Source organism: Puma concolor, chromosome B1 (genome assembly GCF_028749965.1).
Source record: "Puma concolor isolate L17-30 chromosome B1, mPumCon1.1.hap2, whole genome shotgun sequence".
Lineage (NCBI taxonomy): Eukaryota > Metazoa > Chordata > Mammalia > Carnivora > Felidae > Puma > Puma concolor.
This window is the reverse complement of record NC_141670.1, coordinates 28119402-28144691: the sequence shown is the minus strand read 5'-3', so window position 1 is coordinate 28144691 and position 25290 is coordinate 28119402. Positions and strand designations below refer to the sequence as shown.

The window sequence follows — 25290 nt, the reverse complement described above, 5'->3', positions numbered from 1 at the left end:
GTATGGCTGGTTCTTTCTCTTTCAGGTCTCAAACTTCAAAATCACTTCCTCAGCAAGAAAATGCCTCCCTAAAGTCACCTCCCAGTCTCTATTGTAATATCCTGTGTTACTTTAACCAATGCATTTATCACTATTATCTTTGTTTACCAATTATTTAATGTTGTTTGTCCTATCCCACTTCAGTGTAAGGTCCATGAATACTGGGACTTTGCCCATATCCTCCATGCCGAAAACAGTGCCTGGCATTTGTTGAATGAATGAATGAATGAATGAATGAGAGAAACCCAGGCCTGTCAGACCTCAAAGATAATGCTCCAGCACTCTTAGAACTGTTTTCTCTGACTGGTTCTTTAGGTGGTAGTTTCTTCTCCTGATATTCTGTAAATTCCTACTGCCTCCACGTACAAGAAAATAGGTAGAGGTCCTGAGCTTCTGAACCACACAACATATTTCCATGCTACCTTTCACTCCAATCTTCGCAAACAGTAGTCGGACGCGAGTCATATGCCAGGCTCCATGTTAGGTGCTGAGGACAAAAAGTTTTCTAATGCACAGTCACTTCCCTCAGGGAGCTTATGAAGGTTTCGGAAATGCATAACCTAACTACACTTCTAAGATTTCGCGTTGGTTTCAATCTCTCTAACCACTGCACTTTCGCGCGGAACCATTCTGAGCCGCAGATCAAGCGCAACAGGGAGGGGCCCAAATTTCGGTTCCGCCCACAACATCCGGCGCCCCGCCCAGGCCCCGCCCCCGGATGGTCCGTCCTTCCCTTGGCCCCGCCCCCAGCCGCTTTAAGCTTTAGGGGCGGGGCCCGCGGCGTCCACGCTTGTTCCAACGCGCGACGCAGTGGCAGTGACGTAACACTTGCGCACGGACCTTCGCTGCGGCTCTGCAGACCTTCTCTTCGCCACCGTCCCAGGTGCTGGGTGTTGTCGCGTAGCGGCAAGTTCCGCAGCCAGGGTTCCGGCCCGCGAGCGCCTGGCAGCCGTCCGCTTTTTTCACCGGAGCCATGGCCGCAGCCGGCGGGCCAGAAGCTACTGGACGCTCTCTCCTTCTCAGCTTCCTCTTGCTTCTGCTGATCACTGGCCCTGCCCTCGCCTGGAACGACCCTGGTGAGTGCTGTCCTCACCCGCCCCTTTCTGTTGAATTCACCTAGCGTTCAGAGGCCCAGCGGGCGACCATTTCCGTTCGCCGCCATTTGGGCCATTCTATTCTAATTTCTCATTTCCATCTTCTTTCCTAGTCGTCTGCGTCCTACCTGGCCTCTTTGCTTTTCCCAGAAGTCCTGTGGGACTGATGGGGACAGTTGGGGAGTGGGCGGGGCGGGACGACTCTATATTTAAAGATCTTCTTTCTCCCTTTCCTGGACTCCCAGAATTTGTCTACCTTCTCCTTCCTCGGACAACAGCCCTCATCTCTAAGATTTAACTGGAAAGCTCGATACTCACTTGCTCATTTTGCTTTGTTGTTACGACTGTCTGATGTAATCTTCGCTGCCTGTTGTCATGGCTGCCTGTTGCTGTGGCTGACAGTTGCTACAGCACCGGCAGTCTGTGAGTCACACTTAGTGGACAGGGATGTAAACCTTGCAGGTAGGTTAGCAGAATCACAGACATGTGAGCGGAACTCATGCTTCTTAATCTGACCACTACAGTGAAGTTCATTTCGTTACGTCAGCTTTTCCCATTGTTTTTCACCGAACACTAGAATTTAAAAAACATTATTTTTTGTGTGTCATGGTATATGATAAATACTTTCTGAGAAAGGACTTTTTTTTTAAAATTACTATGTTTTTAGAATTTTCTGAAGAATTTTTGTGGGATAAGTAATATTCCGGGTAATTTATACATAAACATACAGATTTCCATTTAATGATGCATGCTGTTAAATTGTAATTATGTAAGGAATAATTTTTAAACAGTTAAAACATCATTTTTGGTTTGGGGAATGAAGATGTTACAGCATTAAAAGTGTCAATATTGCATTTGTGACTTAGGCGATAGGAAATGCCTATGTTTCTTAAGCAACAGATTTATTTCTGTAATTTCCTATTTGATTCCTAAATGCTACAATGAGAGAGAAGGTGCTTGACTTTGAGTGTGGATCTTTGAATGTGGATGTTTTATTAGTAATAAAAGTCATGTTGGGTTTAAATGTCCATGTAATTTCCTTATGTATTTCTGGAAAGTTGTATCTAAAGATCACACTTTGGTCAGAATTATAATTTAAAAACTGGATTGAAACATTAGTTGAACTTCAGTTCTTAAGTAAAAAAAAGTTTTCAGATGAAGAATCTGGGGAATTAAAAAAAAAAAAGGGGACCAAATTTAAATTAATGGTGAACTGCTTCTTGGAAATCTTAGTCTACCTACTGTATACACTATTGTTCTGGAACAAAAAGCACCAAAATATTTTGCAGAGTAAACACAATTGATATTTATAAATTCTATTTTACCTTAAGTTTACTTTGAGGAATTGTTTTATGAAAGTATTTTATTGGGTTAAGTTTTATCAAGCCCTTTAGTAAAGCAATAATCACTCCCTCATTTTGTGTGTGTGTGTGTGTGTATATATATCTATATCTATATCTATATATCTATAGATATAGATATATATATATAGATATTTGGCTTTGGATGCACTTACTTTGTCTTTAGCTAACATAGAGCAGTAATTTGTCTGGAAAAAATTGTATACCCATTCTAAAGAGATTACCTAAGACTTTTCAAAATTCTTTATGGAATTATTTTAATTTAAGTCCCTTTTCTAGGCATTGGGAATATAGCAGTTAACAAAACTGAGTGTCTTGACCCCAAGGAGTTTACATCTATTGAGGAGAAATAGACAGTAAACAGACTGGTAAGTAGCTTGTCATATGGTGAAAAGTGGTATGGACAATGATAACACAGGGTAAGGAAGATAGGGTGTGCAGGTAGAAGTGGAATTTTTTTTTTTTTAAACATTTTTTTTTTTTTATTTTTTTTTTTTTCAACGTTTATTTATTTTTGGGACAGAGAGAGACAGAGCATGAACGGGGGAGGGGCAGAGAGAGAGGGAGACACAGAATCGGAAACAGGCTCCAGGCTCTGAGCCATCAGCCCAGAGCCTGACGCGGGGCTCGAACCCACGGACCGCGAGATCGTGACCTGGCTGAAGTCGGACGCTTAACTGACTACGCCACCCAGGCGCCCAGAAGTGGAATTTTTAAAATATGCATTGGTCAGGGAAGAAGCCACTGTTAAGGTGACATTTGATCAGAAACCTGAAGGGAGAGGAGGCATAAATGACCTGCTGTGAATTGTATTTTAAAGGCTCATTCTGTCCACTCTGTGGAGAACAGACTGTAGGAGGTCCAGGGAAGCTGGGAGGCCAGTGAAGAGGCTGCTGGTACAGTGAGTTCCAAGAGTAGTGATGGTTTGGCCAGAGGAGAGGCAGTGGAGTTGGTGAGACTGGTTGCATTCTCACCTATTTAGAAGGTGGAGCTGACATGATATTCTGATGGATTAGAAGTAGGGGTGAGAGAAGGCAAGGTTTTTGCCTGAGTGGCTAGGAGTGTGGAGTTACTATTTCCTGAGATGTGGAAGATTGTGAGAGAAGCATGTTTGGGGGACTTTGGTTTTGTTCATCTTAAATTTGAGACCCGTAAGTGGATTTTGATGTGAGTCTGGACTTCAGGGAACTCCCTGTGACCGTTGACTGATATAACTAGTAGAGGATGGGTATTAGCTTTTTGTACTTGGACCTTGTCCCAGTTCGGTGTGGTATAACAAAATACCATGACTGGGTTGCTTAAACAACAAGCATTTATTTCTTGTTTTCTGGAGGCTGGGAAGTCGAAGATCAGGGTGCCAGCATGTTTGGTGTTTGGTTTCTTGGTTTGCAGATGGCTGTTTTGTTGTTGTGGCAGAGAAAGAGAGGGCTGTGGTCTTTTTCTCTTCTTATAAGGGTCTAATCCTATCATGAGGGACTTCATCCTCAAGCCCTCATCTAAAACTAATCACTTCCCAAAGGCCCTGCCTTCAATATTGTGACATTGGGATTAGGGCTTCAACATAGGAATTTTTAGGGCCACAAAACCTAGTGAGCTTTAGGATGTCTAGGGAGGAAAGATGCTGTAGGGTTATGGTAATGATACCCCATGTGTATATAGCTCCTTAAACATCTCAAAAATATTTATTGTACCCGATCATCTGTTATGTGTCAGGTACTCTGCTGGATAATGATAGTAGATCATATCTAAGCTTCGCCGTCTATTTTAAGGTTGATAAATCTAAGATTCATGACCAATTTTAAAGTTGGTATTCTATTGTTGTAAACAAGTGAGGAAATTTCTGTACAGATAAATTAAGTGACTTGGCCAAAGTCATATAGCAAGTTGGTGATGGGAATTTAGTTTGGTGTTCTTTGCTTATCTCAACCCTGCTACAATAATTTCAAGTTATTGTTATTCCTGTTATTTATTTTGTTTTATTTTTTCTGTTATTTAGTTTATCTTGTAACTTTTTAAAATTTTTTTAATTTTTTTATTTTGGAGACAGCACATGTGCCAGTAGGGGAGAAGGGCAGAGGGAAAGAGAGAGAATCTCAAGCAGGCTCCATGCTCAGCAAAGAGCCTGACGCAGGGCTTGATCCCACTACCCTGGGATCATGACCTGGGTGGAAATCAAGAGTCTGATGCTCAACCGATTGGGTCACCCAGGTGCCCCACCGTATGACTTTTCAAACCATTCAGTAATTTCATTGTTATAGTTTTAATGTATGAGGTAATAGTTTGGGGTTAATATAGCACATAGCATATTTTATTTTAATATAATTCTTGGAAATTTTAGGTCTTTAGTCCATATGGAATTAAGTTTTTATACAGCTGTAGGTGGAGTTTCTTCTAGCTGCATAGTTATGTTGGTGTCGTTTATTAAGGAAGGCCCCCCCTTTTTTTTTTTTACTAAATTAAAAAGCCCACTTTACCTTATATTGAATTCCCATGTATATCTAGATTTATTTCTAAAAAAAATTTTTTTAATGTTTATTCATTTTTGAGGGAGACAGAGCGCGAGTGGAGGAGGGGCAGAGAGAGGCTGAGACACAGATCCGAAGCAGGCTCCAGGCTCTGAGCTGTCAGCATAGAGCCCAATGCGGGGCTCTAACTCACCAACCATGAGATCATGACCTGAGCTGAAGTCGGGCACTTAACCGACTGAGTCACCCAGGCACCCCTGTCTGGATTAATTTCTAGACTTTCTTTTGTTTCGTAGTTCCCTTGCCTGTTTCTGTTCCAATTCCATACTATCTTTTTTTTTTTTGAGAGAGCGAGCGAGTACACATGCACGTGGTGGAGGGGCAGAAGGGGGGAGAGAATCTTAAGCAGGCTCCACACCCAGTGTGGAGCCTCAGGCAAAGCTCGATAGCACCACCCTGAAGAGTCTGAAGACTGAGCCACCCAGGTACACCTTCATACTATCTTTTTAAAAAAAAAAATTTTTTTTTAATGTTTATTTATTTTTGAGAGAGAGAGAGAGAGAGGGACAGAGCACAAGCAGGGGAGGGGCAGAGAGAGACACAGAAACTGAAGCAGGCTCCAGGCTCTGAGCTGTCAGCACAGAGCCTGACACAGGGCCCGAACTCATGAACTGTGACATCATGACCTAAGCTGAAGTTGGACGCTTAACCGACTGAGCCACCCAGACACCCCCATACTATCTTTTATTATATTATTTTTAATAATATTATAAATTTAATATAAGTATATTAATATATAATTTAATATAATATATTAAATATAATATAAATATATATATTAAACAATATAATATTAATAATATAATAAATAATAGAAATATAAACATATAAATTTAATATAAATATATTAAATATAATATAATATATTAAATTAATATTATTTTTAATATTTATTAAATTAGTATTATTTAACATTAACATTAAATTAATATTATTTATTAAAATTTATTAATATTTATCTATATATCATTAATATTAATATTAAATTAATATCATTTAACATTATTTTAATAATATAATTTTATAGATATATTAAATTAATACATAATTTAATATAAGTATATTAAATATAATATAAATATAATATATATTTATTAAATAATATATCAACAATATAATATTAAATAATAGAAATATAAACATATCAATTTAATATAAATATATTAAATATAATATAAATATAATATAAATTTATTAAATAATATATTAATACTATAATATTAAATAATATAAATATAAATTTAATAGAAATATATTAAATATAATATAAATATATTAAATCAATATATAAATTAATATAAATAATAATTTATTATATATTATTATATTATATTATTTTATATACTTTTAAATGTTTATTTATTTATTTATTTTTGAAAGAGAGAGAGGACACAAGCAGAGGAGGGGCAGAGAGAGATAGGGAGACACAGAATCTGAAGCAGCCTCCAGGCTCTGTGCTGTCCATACAGGACCCGATATAGGGCTCGAACTCATGAACTGAGAGATCATGACCTGAGTTGAAGTCGGACGCTTAACCAACTTAGCCACCCAGGCACCCCTATAGTAATTTTACAGTAAGTTTATTATCTGGTAAAGCAATTCTTTTTTAAACATTTTTTGGCTATTTATAGATGTTAGTTTTTTCATAGGACCTTTAACATATTTCTTCCCAGTTCCAAAAATCCCAATTGGGTTCCTGTTTGGAAGTGTATTAGGTCTTATTATATATGCATTTAAAAAAATATATAGATCACATATTGATCCTAAATTTATTTCCAGATATTTTATGTATGTATGTAGCTTGGCACTAATTTCAGATAGGCTTCTCATTTTCTTTTTTTTATTTAAAAATATATTTTTTTAATGTTTATTTTTGAGAGAGGGAGAGACAGTGTGAGTGGGGGAGAGGCAGAGAGAGAGGGAGACACAGAATCTGAAGCAGGCTCCAGGCTCTGAGCTGTCAGCACAGAGCCGGATGTGGGGCTCGAACCTACAAACCGTGAGATCGTGACCTGAGCTGAAGTTGGACACTTAACTGACTGAGCCACCCAGGCACTCCTAGGCTTCCCATTTTCATTTCTAATTGAGTATTATACTTAAAGAAAAACCTGTTGACTTTTGGTAATTGATAAAATATCTAGCTGTTTTATCAAATTCTCTTATTATAACATGATTGTCTTTTGGGAAGTTTTCTTGGATTTTGTAGGTCCAGAAACTCTAAATAAAATGTTACTTGTTTTCCTGTGTGTACCAAGTGCGATAGACACTATTGGACGATTAATCAGAAGCTGTTGTCTACCTTCTCCTTGTCTACCTCCATGTAAATACTAGAAAAGCCAAATACTTATTTTACTAGAATTACTTGATACTAAGTCATTCTAGTCCGACTATTGGAGGAATTCTGGGAAAGATCTATTTATTTATATCTATCTCTATGTCTTTTAGTTTTTTAATGTTTTATTTATTTTTGAGAGAGAGGGAGAGAGAGAGAGAGAGACAGACAGACAGAGCATGAGCCAAGGAGGGGCAGAGAGATTGGGAAACACAGAATCCAAAACAGGCTCCAGGCTCTGAGCTGTCAGCACCGAGCCTGAAGAGGCCCGAACCACAAACTGGGTGGTCATGACCTGAGCTGAATGAAGTTGGACCCTTAACCAACTGAGCCACCCAGGCACCCCTGGGAAAGATATTTTAAATTTTGATGGCAAGTTAATCAATCTTTGTATATTCCTTGTTTCCTTTCAATTCCATATTTAAGGTTGGAATATTTCCATGTAATTTTAGGCATCATGACAGGCCACCACTAATTCTTCAATATACTCTTCCCCTTTTTAAAAAAGGAACTTTTCCCCACAAGGTAAAAATAACATTACCCCTGGCAAAATTAATCTTAAATTTTTTTTTTTTTTTTAATTAAAAAAATTTTTTTTTTCAACGTTTATTTTATTTTTGGGACAGAGAGAGACAGAGCTTGAACGGGCAAGGGGCAGAGAGAGAGGGAGACACAGAATCGGAAACAGGCTCCAGGCTCTGAGCCATCAGCCCAGAGCCTGACGCGGGGCTCGAACTCACGGACCGTGAGATCGTGACCTGGTTGAAGTCGGACGCTTAACCGACTGCGCCACCCAGGCGCCCCAATCTTAAATTTTTAATGTCAACTAATTATCTATTCCATATTCAGATATCACATTTGTGCCCAAAATGTCTAAACTAGTTGGTTCAAACCAAGACCCAATCCAGGTCTGTGCATCACATTTGACTGTATTCTTCTTTAAGTCTTTTTAAATGTAGAAATCCTTTTTTTTATGCTGCTGCTTTGGTGAAGGGCTTGGGCCTGTTGTCCTTTAGAATATCCTACCTTCTAGATTCTGTTTTTTCGTGGCATTGTTTTAGCTTACTTTTTTTCTTCCTTGTATTTCTTGTAGGCTGAATGTTAACTCCTAAGGATTGATAAAATTCATGTTAAATACTTTCAGGGATTACATCATAGTAGATTCTTTAATATCAATTTGTTCTACCATTATTGATGCTAAGATTACTAGTGGATTAAAAGTGGCGTTATTTCTCCCTTGTGAAGTTATATTTTTCCAGAAAGCACTCTAGCACCATACCAATATCTGGTCTTTTAATGATTTTAAAACCAATAAATCCTTGTCTGAATCTGTTTCTTTAGGGGTTATAAAATGATGATTTTTTTTTCTAATTCTGTCATTTCATCTGCATTTATTAGCTGTCATTCTTCAATAAGGTTGAGATTTCCATTATCACCTGAGGCTATTTCAGATTACAGTTCCTGGTGGAAAGTCAGAATAGAAATTTAATTTTTAATCTTTAATTACCAATTTTCAGGGGAAAGGAGGTAGGTAGAAACTTTTAGTGATAAATGAGTTTTTTGCATTCTTTTTGAGCATTATTATGGACTTTGGATTTTCATAGATTGAATATAACTTGATCAATTGCAGTCTTTATCTTGCTGGTCAGTCTTTTGCTTTTGGTGTCTTAATGATCATAAACATACTCTGTTGTGCTTTTGTACAGTATTTTTTTTGTTGTATGTTTTATGGTGTAAGTTTTTAGCCATCGTTGGTTAACTTTTGTCCATGGTGTCCAATGATTAATTTTTCTAATCATGTGCCAATACTATACTGTTTATATTACTATAGATTTAATAATATATTTCAGTATATATAGTTTAAATTTCCTTTCTTGTTACTGGTTTTCAGCTGTCTTTTCATATTGATTTTATATGTTAATATGTATTTTATGTTATTATATTTCTTTTTTTTAAAAGTTTATCTATTTTGAGACAGAGCACATGCATGCATGCACTAGTGGGGAGGGGTGCAGAGAGAGAGAGTGAGAGAGAGAGAGAGAGAGAGAGAGAGAGAGAGAGAGAGAGAGATCCCAAGCAGACTCCATACTGTCAGTACGGAGCCTGACTCAGGGCTGTGTCCCACTAACTGTGAGATAATGACCTGGGCAGAAATCAAAGAGTTGCACACCCAACCGACTGAGCTACCCAGGCGCCACTATGTCATTGTATTTCTAATTTTATTGCATTTTGGTGAGAGAGTGTGGCTGATAAATCTCAGCTTAGTCACATTTATTAAGTTCTTTTTTTGGTAAATAAGTATAAATAAGATCTGTATCTGCTGATATGAGGGAATGTCCATGATGTCTGGTTAAGTGGAAAAACCATGTGAAGAATAATGTGGGCTGTATGTTTTCAGTTTTTATAAAAATAAACTAACAAAAATCAAAACAACTCCTGTATCTGTGTCTGGGTAAGCAAGAAAAAAGTACTTACTAGGTTGTTAATCAGTTAAGAGAAAGAAAGAATTCTTCATGATCCTTTCTAAGCACATTTCCTTTCCTGGAGGTAGTTACTTTCCTGATTTTTGAATGATTACTTTTTTTTTTTTTTTTAATTTTTTTTCAACGTTTATTTATTTTTGGGACAGAGAGAGACAGAGCATGAACGGGGGAGGGGCAGAGAGAGAGGGAGACACCGAATCGGAAACAGGCTCCAGGCTCCGAGCTATCAGCACAGAGCCTGACGCGGGGCTCGAACTCCCGGACCGTGAGATCGTGACCTGGCTGAAGTCGGACGCTTAACCGACTGCGCCACCCAGGCGCCCCTGGTTACTTTTTTTAACTCCAGTTTTTCTACTCATGTATGTGGTAAAACCCTAAAAGTTTATGAAAAACTGACTAGCTCATTTCTTACCGGTGTAAAAAAAAGGTCTCTGGCTTCAGGTTTCCTGAGATTTTAAGCGCCCCTTCTGGAGTTATCACTGGGGAAAATCATGGGAAACATAGGACTCACTATAATTAAGGTATCTGTCAAAGACTGTAGTGGTCCGATACTGAACATTGGGCAGAAATACGGTCAGAAGGAGTAGGTTGTTCTCGGTCTTTTACTTCTAAGTTTCCCATGGTCTATCTGTTGCACTCAGGAATAGGTTAAAGCCAGAGTGCTTCTGTGGGGTGACATGAGTGTCCTCAACTGAGCCCAGTTAGCAGGACATGGTGGGGAAGAGGAGGAACTTGATCAGCTTGAGGTCAAGACAGACCAAATACAGATAAAAACCAAAGCCAGGCCCACCTGGACATTGTTTCCTTAGGTTTAAAAGAGATGGTATGATAGCAGCAGGGAATTTTCCTGGCAGCCCTTCTGTCTGGCTTTTGAGCAGTACTCTTCCAGTGTGGACTTGCTGCCCTCTGCCTGGTCATGGTTGTCATATTGCTGTCTTCATTCCTCGTTCTCCTTGGGATTTCCTTTGTCCCTTTGTATGCCATTACTTTTTCTTTAGTCCTCTGGGTTTTATGTCTTTCTCTTTGTTTTATTTTTTTCTCTTGGTGGTGAATATCTTTCATTGTCTTACTAAGAATTGATACCTACAAGGTATATATTTTGAAACTTTTCAGATATCTGAAAATTCCACCCTCTTGCTTGAGTGACAATCTAGAATTCTATACCCACGTACTTTCGAAAGTATTTCCTGTGACATGAATTTTATTAGGATGACCCTTTCTATGTTTGACAGGATATTTACTACCTGTTCATCTGTATTCTTCCTGTTTCAGACAGAATATTATTGCGGGATGTAAAAGCTCTTACCCTCCACCACGACCGCTATACCACTTCCCGTAGGCTGGATCCGATCCCACAGTTGAAATGTGTTGGAGGCACAGCTGGATGTGATTCTTATACCCCAAAAGTCATACAGTGTCAGAACAAAGGTTGGGATGGTTATGATGTACAGGTAATATTTATTATGTTGATGGCAGTCTAGTTGGAATTTTTAGTCAAGTATTTATTGGGATATTATTCAGTATTTTGGGGAAGTTCATGTAAAAAATCTCAAGTTAAATATATAAATATAAATCAGTTATTTTCTGGAAGAACATCCTCCAAAGAAAACTGATTTTAAAGCCTGGAAATATTCATTGTAATTTTCATCCATAAATTTCTTCTAAGACATTAGTAAATGTCCAAAACTTTATACACTTGGGGTGGGGACAGAGAATCTCTGCTGGTTATCATTTTACTGTCATTCCTCAAAAAATACCAACCTACTTTTGAGAAATGACGTTAATATGATCAGGAATTGTAGACGATTAGGAATGTAAAATGCTGCAGGTGCTTTAGAAAACTGCCAGGCACTCAAAAGGTTAAACATAGAGTTACCAAATGCCCCAATCATTCTACTTCTAGGTATATACTCAAAAGAATTAAAAACATGTATCCACACAAAAATGTGTACATAAATGTTTGTAGCAGTATTATTCATAATAGCCAAAAAGTAGAAACATCCTAAATGTCCGTCATTGATGAGTGAATAAACAAAATGTGGTATAGCCATACAATAGAATATTACTAAGCCATAAAAAAGAATAAAGTACAGATACATGCTACAATATACGTGAAAACTTGATGCTAGGTGAAAGAAGCCAGTTACATATTGTCTGATCAGACATTCATATGAAATGTCCAGGATAGGGAAATCCATAAAGACAGATTGGTAGTTGCCCAGGGCTGGAAAATTTGGGAGGAAATAAGGAGTGACTGCTAATGAATATGAGATTTCTTTTTGCAGTGTTGAAAACATGCTAAAATTGATTGTGGCGATGGTTGCACAACTACAAATGTACTAAAAACCATCAAAATGGGTGAATGTATAGTATATGAGTTGTATCTCAATAAAGGTGTTATAACAAATAAAACAGCTTATCTGAAATTTGAGAGAGGAAGATAATTTGGCCAAAAACTTACAGAAAGGCAGAAAAACAAATCAGATCTATTTTAGTTTGTGTCTCTTTAAATGTTGTTAAAAGAAGCATATTACCTATTTAGCCCAATATATAATTACAGAATTTAAACTAAATTTAGACTTTTTTTTTAAGGTGGAAATATTTAAGGCTAGTGTGAACTCTTTTTGCATTTTTCTAAATATCTTAAAATTTAAGAGATGCGTTGCCTGACTGCCTCAGGTGGCAGAGCATGTGATTCTTGATCTTGGGGTTCTGAACATAGGCTGGGCATAGAGATTGCTTAAAAATCTCTATGCTGGGCATAGAGATTACTTAAAAAAGATGTTTAAAAAAATTTTTTTTAATGTTTATTTATTTTTGAGAGAGAAAGAGAGAGATAGAGTGCAAGCTGGGGAGGGGCAGAGAGAGAGAGGGAGACACAGAATCTGAAGCAGGCTCCAGGCTCCGAGCTGTCAGCACAGAGCCTGACGCGGGGCTTGAACTCACCAACTGTGAGATCATGACCCGAGCTGAAGCCACACACTCAACCGACTGAGCCATCCAGATGCCCCAAAAAATGTTTTTTAAGAGATTACTTACAGGATTGGACCCTGAAAAGTTAGTCTGTGTTAGTCTGTCTATTATAAGATTTGTGTAGAAGGTTTAAAAAAAATTTTTTTTTAATGTTTATTTGAGAGAAACAAGAGTTTGAATGGGGTAGGAGCATAGAGAGAGGGAGACAGAGAGTCTGAAGCAGGCTCCAGGCTCTGAGCTGTCAGCACAGAGTCTGACACAGAACTCGAACTCACGAACTGTGAGATCATGACCTGAGCCAAAGTTGGACGCTTAAGTGACTGAGCCATCCAAGCTCCCCTGTATAGAAAGTTTTTTTCACAAGGTTATGTACTATTTCTGATGCTATACGTAGTTACCAGATATTCATGGATGATGCTGATTTTTGAGCCCTAACCTTTAAAGAACCTCTATTTTTATTATTTTTTTTAAAAGTTTTTATTTATTTATTTTGAGGGGAGAGAGAGGGAATGAGCAGGGAATGGGCAGAGAGAGAGAGAGAATCCCAAACAGGCTCTGCATGGGTCTCTGCACAGGATTTGAACCCACAAACTGCAAGATATGACCTGAGCTGGAATCCAAGAGTTGGGTGCTCAACTGACTAAGCCACCCAGGTGCCCCAAGAACCCCTATTTTTAAAGTAAACATCTTGAACTACAGTAGCAAAAGTTGACATTTAAAATTTTGCTTAACGTTCATAAATTGTGGTATACTTAATATGTACAAAAGAATTCCTCAGGTGTATATGTAAGGAATAAGGAATAGTAATAAAATGCACACTCAGGTACCTCCTACCTAGCTTTAAACCCTGTAGGTTGCCTTCTCCCCAACACCGAAGTACTCATTGTTCTGAATTTTGTTTATCATTCCCCAACTTCATTTTGCCTTATTGAGACAACTGTATGACCCAAATAGTATTTATTAAAAAAAATTTGATTCTCATCTATTTCTGTTTTTCTTCACAGTGGGAATGTAAGACTGATTTAGATATTGCGTATAAATTTGGAAAAACTGTAGTGAGCTGTGAAGGCTATGAATCCTCTGAAGACCAATATGTACTAAGAGGTTCCTGTGGCTTGGAGTATAATTTAGATTACACAGAACTTGGCCTGAAGAAACTGAAAGAGTCTGGAAAAAACTATGGCTTTAACTCTTTCTCTGATTATTATAACAAGCTGTATTCCTCAGATTCCTGTGGCATCAGTGGATTGATTACCGTCATAGTACTACTTGCTATTGCTTTTGGAGTTTATAAATTGTTCCTTAGTGATGGTCAAGATTCTCCTCCCCCATATTCTGAGTATCCTCCGTATTCCCATCGTTACCAGAGATTCACCAACTCTGCAGGACCCCCTCCCGCAGGCTTTAAGTCTGACTTCACAGGTATGTTTCCCTAGGTAATGGCAATAAGTAGGGTAGATGTGAGGTAGTGAATCTCGTGCTGGTTTCTGAAATAGAAACATAGTGGCATTGGGAGACCAAAGCAGACTTGTGTTCTCATATTTTACTTTTTCAACTTTTTACCTATTTTTCTGTGTAAAGATAATTGCAACCACTATTTTAAGGTGGCATGGTTAAATTATAAATCATCTTAATCAGAAGAACTTGATCAGATTTGGCAATAAGCATTTACCTTGAACTCCATCTCATACCATACACAAAAATCTATTCATTAAATATAGATCTCAGTATAAAAGGTAAAACATAGGTTTCCAGAAACCATGAAAATATTTGTCACGACCATGGGATGGGCAAAAATGTCTTTGAATACAAAAAGTTCCAGCCAGAAAGACAAGATGGATAAATTCGACTTTATTTAAATTGAGAACATTTAGCCATCAAAAGACAACATTACAGAGTGAAAAGGCAAGCCACAGGCTGGGAGAAAATATTTGTAAAACATTATTTCCAACAAACGGTGTGTATCTAGAATATGTAAAGAACTCTCTCACAAGTCTCAGGAAAGGCAGACAATCCAATTTTTAAAATGGACAAGAGAGTTGAACAGCCATTTTATAATAAAAGAAGATATCCAGATGTCTAGTAACAATATGAAAAGGTGCTTAGCATCATTAGTCTTCAAGAAAATGCAAATTAAAACCACATTGAGTTCATTATTAACCACCGTGTAACCACCATAAGAGCTAACATTAAAAAGGCACAGTATCAAGTAATGGCAACTGCAACTTGATGGTAGGAGTTAAAATAGAAAACACTTTGGAAAACTGTCACTGTCTAAAATCAAACATTCACCTCCCCTATGACCCAGCAGCTACATTCCTTGATACATACCTAAGGGAAATGCATGCATTTGTACAAAAAAAGATACGCACGGAATATTTATAACAGTTTTATTCACAATAGCCAAAAACTGGAAAAAGAATGTCCATAAACATAAGAATGGGACAAATTGTGGTTATTTTCACACAATGGAATACTGTAGATTGGTTTTAAAAAACAAAAACAAAAACAAAACCAGATGTGTGCAATAGTAGGGGTTGCCTCTCACAGACATAATGATGTGCCAGACACAGACGAGTACCTAGTAAATGATTACATTTAGAGGTTCAGGAATGGGTAAGACCAAAGTATAGTGAGAGAAGTCGGGGTAATACTATCTCTGATGTGGGTGGGTATCTATTGGGAATTGTCATGAGGGAGCCTTTTGGGGTGCTAGAAATGTTTTGTTGATGTGGGTTGTGGTTACATGCATGGGTACATATGTACAAATTTCTTATGCTATACAAGTGAGATTAGCACACTTTCCTCTATGTATGTTATACATCAATTTAAAAAAAACTTCCTCTGAGCAGAGGATGCTTTTTTGGTTTAAGACCTGACTTCCCAATCAATACAAATATCTTTGCTGTCTCCACTTGGATTCCTGCATCAGGCACCCAAGTACAGCTATCACATGAAGCTTTCATAGATGTTCATAATGCAGAAAGGAAGGACCTCCGACAAGTGGGGTTGTCTTGCAGTAGCTGATCTTGAGCAGGGCAAATATGACTTTTCAGAAGGGGACCCTCCTCCCTTCTAAGATCCATCCCTTTTTTCTGCGTCTATGGGAAAGGCACTCCTTAGTTATAAATCGGTATTTTATGAATATACTTTTTGAATACAACTTGTTTATGAGTTGAGGGCTGAGTATTAGCAATAGACAGTACAGGTGAAGTAATTGAAATGTCATGTTATTTTTGGTGTTGTAGGTCATGTTTTGTTTACGTGAGGGTATATAATAAATCATTTTTATTTCTAGGACCACCTGGTGCAACTTCTGGTTTTGGCAGTGCTTTCACAGGACAACAAGGATATGACAATTCAGGACCTGGGTTCTGGACTGGCTTGGGAACTGGAGGAATACTAGGATATTTGTTTGGCAGCAATCGGTAGGCTTTGCATTGATCACACTTGCTCTTAAATTCCACTTTTCTTTGGAAGCTTCTTTGTTTTACTTGCAGTTGGAGTAGATTTGGTTTTGTTGAGGAAAATAAATAATGGTGACATTACCATATTAAATCAGAGTCTCTGCTATATGGGCTTTCATCAATACTGTATATGCTACTTTCTTTCATTGTGTCTTCTTCCGATGTCATCCTTATAGATACTATGAGATAGGAAAAAGACTGTTTACTTAACATCTGAGAAAATGAGAAGATAGGAAAGAACATCGTGCTTGAGGAACAGTTAGCAGTCAGGTTTGGTAGGGAATGATAGAAACAAGGCTGGACAGGGCTTGGAGCCAGATTTTGGGATGTCTTCAGTATTATTGGTAGCTTAATTTTAGATTTATCTGACTGTGACTTCTGAAAGAGTCTCTTCTCCCTGTCACTCTCTGCCCCCCCCCCCCACCATGGCAATGACCATACAATATCAGAGAAACAAAATAGTATCTATTTCATGTTATACCAGAACACTGAGGAAAAACACTTGATAAAGATTTTTTTTCCAAGAGTTTAGCAACAGAATATTTAAAACTGGTCACAAGAAAATGCCTGACACGCTTTTATGTCTTCATAGAGCAGCCACACCCTTTTCTGACTCGTGGTATTACCCATCTCCTCCTCCTTCGTCCTCCAGCATGTGGAATAGCCGTGCCTACTCGCCACTTCGTGGAGCCTCGGGTAGCTATTCGGCATATGCAAGCTCAGAGACGAGAACCAGAACAGCATCAGGTGAGAGCGAAAACATGGAGCTTCGTATCTTGTGGCAGTAGAGTATAGAAGTAGTTTTGGAACTTAGGAAGATGATGAACTGAGGGCACCTGGGGGGCTCACTCAGTTAAGTGTCCGACTCTTGATTTCAGCTCAGGTCCTGATCTCGTGGTTTGTGAATTCGAGCCCCGCATCGGGCTCTGCACTTATAGCACTGAGCCTGCTTGGGATTCTGTCTTTCCCTCTCTCTCTGCTCCCCACTGCCCCCTTCAAAAATAAATAAATAAGGGCGCCCGGGTGGCTCAGTCGGTTAAGCAGTTAAGTGTCTGACTTCGCCTCAGGTCATGATCTCACAGTTCGTGGGTTCGAACCCTGTGTGGGGCGGGCTCTGTGCTGACAGCTTGGAGCCTAGAGCTGGCTTCAGATTCTGTGTCTCCCTCTCTCACTCTGCCCTTTCTCCTGCTTATGCTCTGTCTCTTTCTCTCAAAAATAAATAAACATGAAAAAAATTTAAAAATAAATAAATAAACTTAAAAAATACATTAAAAAAGATAACTGTGTATTAGTAATCATAGTTTTATTTGGCATACCCATCAGAAATATTAATAGCACAGTTAGCTGAGAGAGAATATAGTTTAGATTCATTCTTTCCTCTCACCTCTAAACATTCTTTAAAAATCAAGTAGGGATTTGGTTTAGACTCACTTCCAACATTAACCAACCAGGGCTTGACCTTCAACCTTCCTGAGCATTGGTTTCTACATGTGTTTAATTCTGTGACCTCTAGAGTTCTTCTTAAATTCTAAAATGAGATTTTCTATATACTGAATATTCAGCAAAACTCAATAAAAATGTATTAATTGAAGTATGGTGGTAATGTTTATTTCTATTGTTAAGAAATTTTGTAAAAATCAAGGATATAATATAAAAAGTAAAAAAATAACTATTTGTTTTTAAACATCTAGCTAATTAGCAGAGAATGGGAGGTAATGGGTCATGAAGTAGATTGCTGTGGATTGGATTCATCTTCAGCAGGGGGAAGTTCTAGAAGAGAGATGAATTCTTGATATTGACAGAAAACTGCATTTAAATATGTTTTGAAGTGTAACAGTGAATTTCTCATAGTACTGGTGTGAATATAAATTGATACAATCACTTTGAAAAACCATGAGCATACTCTAGCCCCAGCAATTTCACTCTCAGACGTATAGCAACAGAAATGCACACATTCATACACTGAAAGATAAGTATGAGAATGCTCATAGCATCTTTAATCCTTTTTTCTTTCTTTTTTCTTTTTTTTTTTGAGAAAGAGAGTGCGTATGTGTGTGCACATGCACTCAAGAAGGGGAAGGTCAGAGAGAGAGGAAGAGAATCCTTAGCAGGGTCCATGCCTAGCATGGAGCTAGATCTCATGATTGTGAGATCATGACCTGAGCTGAAATCCAGAGTTGGATTTCATAACCAACTGAGCCACTCAGGCACCCTGCATATTTACTCCTAGTAGCCTCCAAGTGGAAGAAATCCACGTATCCAAGAGCAGTGAACTGGTTGAATAAATGGAGTTATGTCCATACGATGGAATGCTGTGTAACAGGGCGAGTGAATATACAGCTGTATGCAATAATGTGGATAGCTCTTCCAAATATAAAAAGAAAAGAAAGAAGCCAGACACAAAGGACTGTATATAAATATGATTACAACATTCATATTTTATAAATATACATGTTTAAAAACAAGCAAAGCTAACCTATGGAGTTAATGTTAAGGTGGTAGTTATTTTTGGGGAGAAAAAAGGAGAGGTAGTGATTGGGAGGATATATAAAAATATAGCTTACATAGGCCAAAACACAATAATAGAACACTCATTCTTATTGGAAACAAAAAATGTAAAAAAAACCCATAAATATCAACTAGAAGTGTATGGGACTTATATGAAGAAAATCATCAAACATTAAATAATCTTAAGGAAAACCTGAAAAAAAATGGACTTTCCAGGTGGGAACACTTGTCATCTAACCCGTTAGCTGTGTGTGGGGGTAATGAAGTTAACGTTTACTATTGAGAGCCTGAAACTTGCCCCCATGTTATTTCTGTTTGTCGCCGGTGTGGTGACAGGTGGCAGGGCGTGGCTGGCTCCATAGGCTTCTCTGCTTTTTGGCTTAGGTTTTAAGTATTGCCCATACCACGTTGCCTTAATTGCTCACGTTGCCTTAATTGCTCACGTTGCCTTAATCATGGAACACATCTTCTTTTGTTTCCCTACTACAAGTGATTTGCAGCAGCCTTGATGTCTGGATGACCAACTAGGAGAGCTGTTATGGGGGGGCGAAGCATTGTCTGCATAGCCCTGCTCCCCACTCCCTCCCTCCCATCTCTCTTACTCATTTGTTAACAATAGATGTGTTACTGTTGTAATTTGATAAACAATGCCAGTGCAGTTTTGAAAATGAATACAAATTTTACTCTTCTCATTTTAGGATATGGTGGTACCAGAAGACGATAAGAAAGTAAAAAGTTGAAGTCAAACGTTGGATGCAAAATTTCTGACTTTTCATCAGTTTCTTAAAAAAAAAAAGTGCTACCTGCTAACAACTGGGGAAAGGGGAATATGCAAAAGTTCTGTAGTTTTTTTTGTCCTGTATTGCTTTGTGTGTTGTTACTTGATATATGAGAAAATGCTTATGTAGAGAACTGTATGCTAGTGTAATATGCAGTTGTGTTTTATGGTTTCTGAGAGTGATGATTACCATGGAAAGCTGAAAATGTATTTAGTTTCTAAAACCTGTGATGCCATTAAGACTGAGGCTTTCTTACCATTAGATCCTGCATACATAAAACGTCAATCTTAAGTGGTTTTAGTATATGCTTCATTACTTCATACAAACGATAACAATCTATTTGGTATTTACTGTTTGGTGTTTGCTCTGATAACATTTAAACCAAGCTTTGGACTACCAATTATACTTATCTGTGTTCTGATCACTTTTGAGCTCAGGAGCTTTGAACCCTTCAGTGGTGGTGGGGTTCTAATAAGTGAGAATGACCTTTTTTGGGAAAAGGTAGAAAATGAGTAGAAAGTTGTTGTGAATGATGTTGTGCTGACAAAAATGCTTGAAACCTCCATATTCATTTCTTAGGAAGTAAAGTTTAACTGTTTCAGCAAAGGTCTTTTAATAGCAGAAGCATGCCGTTCTCTGTGAATCTCCAATATTGTAGCAGTCTGTTTCAGTCTTACATTAAAATGACAGGAAAAGTAAAAACAAAGGGTTTAATTTTTATTCTTTCTACCAGCCTTGACACAAATTGGTATTAACTTTTTTTTTTATCCTTCTTCCCAAAGGAAAAGGGGTCTCCCTAATTTCCCCTGGGAGTCTTGCCTTAGCTTCCAGTCACTTGGTGTTTTCAAAAAAGGAATTCAGACATGGTGTGGAAGGAGGCCTCTGCTAAAAAATGACTTAAAAAAAAAAAAAAAGAAATCTCCAAGTCTCTCAACTCTCAAAGATTGCACCATTTGTCTCAGTTAAACTCTGCAACCCGAGAGTCCCATTTTTACCTCTTAGGAATCATTTAAAAACAAAGCTGTGTTTATTCTTTAAAATGTGATTTAGGGGCCAGTTGAAAGAGTATTGTGAACAGAACTGCCCTCTCATCAGTAAAACTTGGTAGAAATCTTAATTCATGTCACACAAGAAACAGTTTTTATTTAAGTATATTGCGCTAAATCCTTACCCCATTTCTTCTCAGTAAAGGGAGATGGAATAAAAGAAAATCCAGCTTATTGCCTTTTTCCCCAGTTGCTTAGTGTTTTGGGTTTTAATTTACCTTTTGCTACAGGGGCCTATAATCTTGAATCCAGGTATGTTTTACTTGGAGAGCAAAGTAAAAAGAAAGTTGTTAATTTAAAACTGCTGTGGATTGTCCCAGTGATAGTGATCTGCATATTAAATTTACTTTTTTTTTTTTAATTTTTTTTTTTTCAACGTTTATTTATTTTTGGGACAGAGAGAGACAGAGCATGAACGGGGGAGGGACAGAGAGAGCGGGAGACACAGAATCGGAAACAGGCTCCAGGCTCTGAGCCATCAGCCCAGAGCCCGACGCGGGGCTCGAACTCACGGACCGCGAGATCGTGACCTGGCTGAAGTCGGACGCTTAACCGACTGCGCCACCCAGGCGCCCCTAAATTTACTTTTTTTTAACCAAGTGATTTAAAAACAATTTTTTTAATGTTTATTTTTGAGAGAGAGAGAGACAGGACGCAAGCAGGGGAGGGGCAGAGAGAGAGGGAGACACAGAATCCGAAGCAGGCTCCAGGTTCTGAGCAATTCCCGTGAGATCGCGACCCAAGTTAAAGTTGGACGCTGATTGAGCCACCCAGGCGCCGTGATTTTTTTTTTTTTTAATTGAAATACAGTTGCCACACAATGTTATGTTAGTTTCAGGCCCAATTTCAATTTTTGGATACATTATTTCAGGTCATTGGAATTTTAAGAAAATGATGAGTGAATGTAGTTGACTAAATTGGTGACTTTAGATTACTCTCAGCACGAGGGATGTTCTTCTTATTATTATTAAAAAAAAGTCCTTTTTAAGTTTATTTTGAGAGAGCAGAGGAGGGGCAGAGAGGGAGAGAGAATCTCAGGCAGGCTCGTGCTGTCAGCATGGAGCCCGATGCAAGGTTGAACTCATGAACCTTGAGATCATGACCTGAGCTAAAATCAAGAGTCAGACACTTAACAAACTGAGCCACCCAGGCGCCCCACGAGGGGTGGTTTTCTTTGAGGCTCTTTCAAAGACTGCTTGGAGGGAAAGAGGGGAAAGAAACTGGGCATATAGGGCTCAAGATCCTCAGCCCCCAACCCGCACTAGGGTGCTTCTCCTTTATTGTTGTATGTTTACACATCTTTGTTATTTGTGGAAAAGATTCTGAGGTATCGCCACCAAATCTAAGACAGAATAAAAGACAGTACAACTAACTGGGTCTCTTTAGTGTGTTGATGGCCCACAGTAGGGGATGGCACCAAGGGAAAGAAAGGTACTGAAGTTGGGAGCTTGGTGGACCTGCTTGGGTGGGCATGAAAAGGAGAAAGGAGAGGTGAAAGGGGGCTTTACAGTTTTCCTCACATGAGGGTTCAGCAGAACTTCAGATGTTAGGATAGGATTTCTGGTATTTTAACCAGTTAGGTGTGTTTCTGTAGTTTCATGAATGCTTCTCTCTGAAACTTCTGATCTTTTAGATTCTGACCCCTATCCTCCAATACTGGGTTAAACTTATCTACTGTTCTTCCATAATATGTTGTATATACACTTTTACCATTGATTTTAGTACATTTCATTGTAATGATCTCAAGTGTAGATCTTTCTACTACTCTGAGCTCTTTAGGAAAGAGGGCCAAAAATTACTTCTTCCTGCCCCTTGCAGCTAGGGCATGGTCATGTGACTAAATTCTGTCAATATTTCTGTCCTATGTTCCCTCCAGGTCTTTGGAGAGAATGGCACAAAGACCTCAGGACAATTAAGAGACTATTCCCAGCAGTGATAGGGTAGTTCAAGATTTCATGGAGGTATTGGTGAGTGTCTGGTGCTACTTCCCAGGGACCCTATTAACTGGATGATTGCTGTGGTATGTCTTGGCTGGTTTGTGTGCTGCCTGGATGCCCATGTCTGAAAACCTGCCTCTTCCTAAGCCTGGTTTTCCAGCCTTCCCATGGGTTTTTTGAGCTATTTAATATAAATGCTAATAAGTTCCTTTTCTGCCCAATTTAGTAGAGTCATTTTCTGTTTGCTACTAAGGACCTTGTGTGTATGGTGAATCTCCTAAGATTCTTTAACTGTAAGCAACAGATACTGGCTAATTGTAATAAAACATTGTGGTTGACTCCCAACTCCTGTTCCTCCCTGTTGATTTGTTCTCTAAACCAGTGGTTCTTAAACTTGAAGAAGCATCAGAATCACTAGAGGGCTTTAAATACAGATTGCTTGGCCCTACCCTCAGAGTGTCTGATTTAGAAGGTGTGAAGATGAGTTTTATGTGTCACCTTGGCTAGGTTATAATTATCACTTATTCAAACACTATTCAAGGTGTTGCTGTGGGGATACTTTGTCGATGTGATTAACATGTACAATCAGTTGATTTTTAAGTAAAGGAGATTATCCTTGGGGATATGGGTGGGCCTGATCCAATCCGTTGAAAGGCCTTGGGAGCAGAACTAAGATTTCCTGAAAGAAGAAATTCTTCCTGTGGATAGCAGTTCAGCTCAAGAGGTAACATCCGCCCTTCCTGATGGCTTACGCTATGGACTTTGGACTTGCTTAACTAGCCCTAACAATCGTGTTAGCCAATTTCTTCTAATACATCTCTTCCATATACATCTGCTGCGGGTTCTGTTTCTCTGATTGAACCCAGAAGTGATTCTAAACAAACAGAACCTTGAGGATGAGTTTTGAAAATTGGTTCTGGGTTTTCTGGAATATAGTCTCTAATCTGATTAATTGAAAGACATTAATGACTGTTTCCAGTGTTCAAGAGGGTACTAGTAGTCCATGGAGTGTTGTGGCAATGGAGACACACAAAGTACCACGTTTTGGTAACATAAAAAGCAAGATTCTGGATGACCATCCCTTAGGACATTTTAGTCTAACATGGAGTGTAAGGGGACTGGCTGGTTGCTCCTAACTGAGCTGGACAAAGTAGAAAAAGAAAAAGATGAGCTCAGTGCTTCAAATTCCTAGCTGAAGCTTCACATTAATGACCTGAAAGCTTTCTTTTTGTATTTTCTCTGAAAGAAACCATTACGTCCTTAGCTACAGGGCTGAGATTTCTGAAAACCAAACCCAGAATCTTATCCTGCAAGTGGGTGAATTACAACACAAATGACTTCCCAACCTCAAGGAATGTCTGCTGTTACAGTGAGAGCATTGAGTGGGAAAGAATGGGAGGCTGAATAGTGGAATGGGAACGTATGGGAAGATCCCAGTAAAGTTGGGGCCATTGAACCCCTAAGGTCTGCTGTTTCTTTCTTACCAGCAGAAGTAGCCCTTCAACTCTTGTCTGAGAACATTAATCCTACTTTGTCTGAAACAGCTGATATGGCCTCTCTAGAGTTGTTCCTTGCAAGGCATTACCGCTTCTCCTCAGGATTCCACCACCCTACTTTGCTTCTAGAACCCACAAGTAGACTCCTGTCCCAGCAGTTACCAAAGGGTAAAGTACAAAGTATAATCCGTGAGGTGCATTACACGCCAAAAGAACTGCGTAATTTTTCCAATCTATACAGATGGAAATCTGGGGTCTATGTGGGAATGGATCTTAAGGTTGTAAGATAATTGTAGATAAATATAAAGTTGAATCAGGCCAAATTTATTGATATGGGCCCACTAAACAGATTCTGGATTTAGTATTTTAGTTCAAGGGATTTGAAAGGGCTCTAACAGCTTGGTTAGTTGGCTGAAACATGGACTCAAAAATGGCCCACACTAAAGTCAGACTGCCACAACTGCTTTGGTAGGTATATTGTAGAGGAAGGGATCTGAAGGCTTAATGGGATTTGAATGTTAGGGTAGATTTATCATGTTAAGACCTACTCACGCTCCCTGGAAGAGTCCAGAGGAAGACACCTTTCAGAATTTTACTTTAGAAATGAATTTGGGTGTGGGGCCCCAGCATCCTTGAGCACAGTGGTAGCTCTTTGTAGGTCAGAAAATACAGTGAGAACTGCTTCCATCAAACTGGGGTCCCTAAATGCAATGAGGTTAATGTGATCCCAGGATAGGAGGGGCCAAGTGGCGACACTTAGTTGCCAAAGACAACATGGCCTGGTTATGGTAATAAACAGCAGAGTCAGAGTAACATTTACCTTAACTCACAGAGACCTAGGGTGTTGGTGTTGATTATGGCGTACCTAGAAAAGAAAAGGTGAGTGGTCTACTAAATTCTTGCTTGATTTGTGTAAATGGAAGAGTTCTAGATTGAGCAGAAGCCTACCTCTGCTACACTGCCAAAACTTTTATTAATCTTTTCCCCAAGGACTTGTTTCCCCTGAAGGACCTATGGCTATTTACTAGGGAGGCTGTACACTGGGGAAAGGGAAACAATCATCCTTTGGGGATTACTGGATACTGTCTTTGAGTTGACACTAATTGTAGGAGGTCCAAAATGCTACTCTGGTCCACCAGCCAGAGCAGGGGTCCATGAAGGTCAGGTGATTAATGGAGTTTTAGCTTAGATCTCTGTCTCAGTGAGTCCCGTGGGTCCCCAAATGTATGAATCCTATGCTCATTTCCCCA

The 25290-nt window shown here is 38.7% G+C and overlaps 1 protein-coding gene across 2 annotated transcripts; it reads left to right on the top strand.

Moving 5' to 3' along the window:
- Nucleotides 1-846: 846 nt before the first annotated feature.
- SARAF (store-operated calcium entry associated regulatory factor) lies at nucleotides 847-22889 on the top strand. 2 transcript variants are annotated; one of them, XM_086703354.1, is made up of 6 exons: nucleotides 847-1115; nucleotides 11107-11285; nucleotides 13812-14229; nucleotides 16106-16235; nucleotides 16927-17021; nucleotides 19481-22889. In XM_086703354.1, the coding sequence occupies exons 1-6, from the start codon at nucleotides 1013-1015 to the stop codon at nucleotides 19504-19506; spliced, it is 951 nt and encodes a 316-aa protein (XP_086559480.1). In that variant the 5' UTR covers nucleotides 847-1012; the 3' UTR covers nucleotides 19507-22889. The 2 variants fall into 2 exon arrangements, with proteins under 2 accessions (XP_086559480.1, XP_025788652.1); XM_025932867.2 differs by having other exon boundaries at nucleotides 848-1115; nucleotides 16867-17021.
- Nucleotides 22890-25290: the final 2401 nt, after the last annotated feature.